Source organism: Tupaia chinensis, unplaced genomic scaffold (genome assembly GCF_000334495.1).
Source record: "Tupaia chinensis unplaced genomic scaffold, TupChi_1.0 Scaffold138060_1, whole genome shotgun sequence".
In the NCBI taxonomy this organism is placed as follows: Eukaryota; Metazoa; Chordata; class Mammalia; order Scandentia; family Tupaiidae; genus Tupaia; species Tupaia belangeri.
Window position 1 is genome coordinate 447,006 of NW_006197961.1, and position 3,196 is coordinate 450,201.

At 53.7% G+C, this 3,196-nt stretch overlaps 1 protein-coding gene across 1 annotated transcript in view; it reads right to left on the reverse strand.

Moving 5' to 3' along the window:
- Window positions 1-1,623: 1,623 nt before the first annotated feature.
- KLF1 (KLF transcription factor 1) overlaps window positions 1,624-3,196 on the reverse strand; it is a 3,253-nt gene continuing 1,680 nt past the window's right edge. Inside the window, exons 3-4 of the mRNA XM_006160997.3 lie at window positions 3,064-3,098; window positions 1,624-2,403 (exon numbers count right to left, since the gene is read on the reverse strand). Coding sequence (XP_006161059.1) covers window positions 2,195-2,403; window positions 3,064-3,098 — 244 coding nt within the window. The 3' untranslated portion in view covers window positions 1,624-2,194. The remainder of the gene's footprint in view (window positions 2,404-3,063; window positions 3,099-3,196) is intronic.

The following is a 3,196-nucleotide window of genomic DNA, read 5'->3' on the forward strand; positions in this document are numbered from 1 at the left end:
CGCCCCCTGCATCCGGCGGACTCGATAGGCTGCAGCCTCTGCCTCTGCTCAGGCCACGCCCACTCCGGGCCGGTCCCGCCTCCAGCCTGGGGTGCGACTCGCTGGAGCCCTGCGTCCGTTTCTTTTTTAAAAATTATTTTAACCTTATTTATTTATTTAAATTTTGACCAGAGAGGGTCAGAGCGAGAGAGAGGGACAGAGCGAGAGAGAGACAGAAAGACGGAACCTGAGAAAGCAAGCTACCAGGTCCAGAACTTGAACCGTGGTCGGCCATGTGGGAGTCCAGCACCCTTAACTACCACGCCACTTGCCAGGCCCAGCCTCCGTTTCTTTTCTTTCTTTCTTTCTTTTTAAATAATTATTTACCAGAGTGACACAGAGGGAGACAGAGAGAGGGAAACTGAGAAAACAAGCCTCCAGATCCAGGACTTGAACTGTGGTCTGCCTTGCGGGAATGTCCAGCGCCTTAACCACCATGGCACCTGCTGGCCCCCACCTGCCTCCGTTTCTCTCTGCTGTGTCTAATTCCGGTGCCGGTTCTTATGCTCCATCCTGGCTTCTGGATCAGGTGCACGTTTGTATTTTTTTCTTTTCAGAATTAATAACCGGTGTGTGCTCGCCCTCGCGCTCGCTTTTTTTCTTTTCTTTTCTTTTTTTTTTTAACACCATGGGGCTTAAGCCCCCCACTCTTTTTTTTTAATTTATTTTATTTATTTATTCATTTTTTAATTTGATCAGAGAGAGAGAGAGAAATTGAGAAAGCAAGCCACCAGGTCCAGAACTTGAACCGTGGTCTGCGATGTGGGAGCGTCCAGCACCTTAACCACCATGCCACCTGCTGGTCTCCCATCTTTTTTTTTTTAAGATTTCGCCATAGGGCGTGTGTGCTCACAGGAGAGAAACAGAGAGGGAAAGTGAGAAATCAACTCTTGTGGGAGTAGCCACACCACAATCCCTTTTTCCTCCGTTCTCCTCTCCGGATTTTGGGAACCCACACACACCAGGTGTGTGTTTTCAAGCCCAGGATCTGGAACTCCAACCACGCAGCCATGTGGGATCCAGTGCCTTAACCACCGTGCCACCTGCTGGCCCCTGTGTGCTCCTTTTCAGAATGAAAAGATCATTTTGCGCATTTCCCCGGGGCCCCTGCTAGCCAAGGAGGTCACTGGGTCAAGGCAGAATGAAGAGCGAGGGGTCTGTGGGACCACCGAAGAGCTCTGAAGTGGAGGGAGACAGTCACTGTGAATCCCCCGGGGTTCAAAACAAGAAACAAGGACGTTGCAGCCTGCTCCTGGAGGGTAGGGGATGACAAGGCCTGCCGTGCTCAGAGGGGTGATTGGAGGTGAGGGGATGTCACCCAGCTTTAGGAGGTGATAGTGTACATGGCTGTCCCCCAATGTCACCTGTGAGGGTACAGCTTTCTCCCAAATTCCAGCACCCCCACCCCCCAAAACCCACAGTCAGGCGAAGCTGATACTTTATCTGGGAGGGACATTTTAATTTTTTTTTAAGGTTTTTGCCATAGGGTGCATGCGCTAGCTGGAGAGACAGAGAAAGTGAGAAACCATCCCCCGGGTGGGGGGTGGCCATGTTGTAATCCCTCCTCTTCCATTCTCCTCTCTTGGGATTTTGGGTATGCACGCACAGGGTGTGAGTTTCAAGCCGCTGGGCCCGGGATTTGAATTGCGATCCACCACGTGGGAGTCCAGCACCTTAACCACTACGCCACCTGCTGACCCTGGGAGGGGCATTTTTAAAGGACCCATAACCATTCATAGTTGATCCCAGCCACTAAGCATGGTGATGTGAAGCCTCTTTCTAGAATGGGTCTCTGCGATCTCTCCTCCTGTGTCTCAGTCCATCTCTCGACCGCTGACCAGGGCCTCCTGCGGGCCTGAGGGTCCAGGTCTCTGAATGTCAGACTCTGTTCCAGGTGTCTGAGTGTCTGAGTCCGGCACTTGTCTCTCTGGGACTGCGTGACTGATGGAGTCTCTGTGTGACACCTCGTGGCTAAGGACCTGTGAGAGCTTCGATCACAGGCCCCCCCAGTCTCTCTAAGGGTTTGTCTTAATCTTTCAGTGGGTTCGTAGGCCCACATGTCCCGGAAAGGTCCGTCCTTAGAGAAATCACCCTGCATGGATCCGCTCTCATTCCATCCCCAGTCCCTTGGAGAGTCCAAACCCCGGGTTGGGGCTCAAAGATGGCGCTTCATGTGCAAAGCCAGGTGGTCGGACCGCGAAAAGGCGCGTGGGCATAGCTGGCAGCGGAAGGGGCGCTGTCCCGTGTGCTTCCGGTAGTGGCGGGTCAGCTCATCTGAGCGCGCGAATTTCCACGTGCAGCCGTCCCACGTGCAGGCGTAAGGCTTCTCCCCTGGGGGTGAGAAAGCAGTGAGCGTTATTGCCCCTGCCACCCAGTCCCTGGGTCCCTACATCTGGCTGTACCCCTTTGCTCGGCTTGGGCCAGGACCTAGTATGGCTTTTTTTTAAAAAGATTTTTGTTATAGGACATATGTGCTTGTGAGAGAGACAGAGGCAGAAAGTGAAAAATCACCCCCAGGGGGGATGGCCAGGCCACAATCCCTTCTCCTCCATTCTCTTGGGATCTTGGACACGTACACACATGCGCCTGGTGTGAGTTTCAAGCCACTAGGGGAGGAGAAAGGATTGCAGCGTGCCCATGCCCTCGGGAGGTGATTTCTCGCTTTCTGTCTCTCTCTCTGTCTTTCTGGCGATCGCATGCACCTATAGCAAACACCTCTCCAAAAACAAAACAAAAAAAAAGTAATTCTTTAAAAAAAACCCACAACTGATTCTGCCCCTGGCTCACACCCTATAAGACCCAGCTACGGCCCCCCGTACACGTCTGGCCAGGACCCCCAGGGCGAATAGCCAAGTACCTGCGAAAACTCCTGTCCTCAACCCCTGATCCCTGGGCATCCCAAGCTGGTCCCTCCCCTCCTCGCAATTCTTCCTCTAGCCCTGCTCTCTACGTCCCTGGCCCTCTTTTCTGCTCCTCTGCTCATTTATGGCTCAGGTCTTGCCTTTCAATCCCCAGCCTTGAAACGCTCCCCAGATTTTCCAGGTCCTCTGTGTCCCCACCTGCCTCCGGCACTGCTGGCTTGTTCTCTGGCCCTGCTCCTGACGCTCCTGGCGGCCTAGGAGTCTGTCTTTAGCCCCGCCCCGCCCGACCAGGCCCC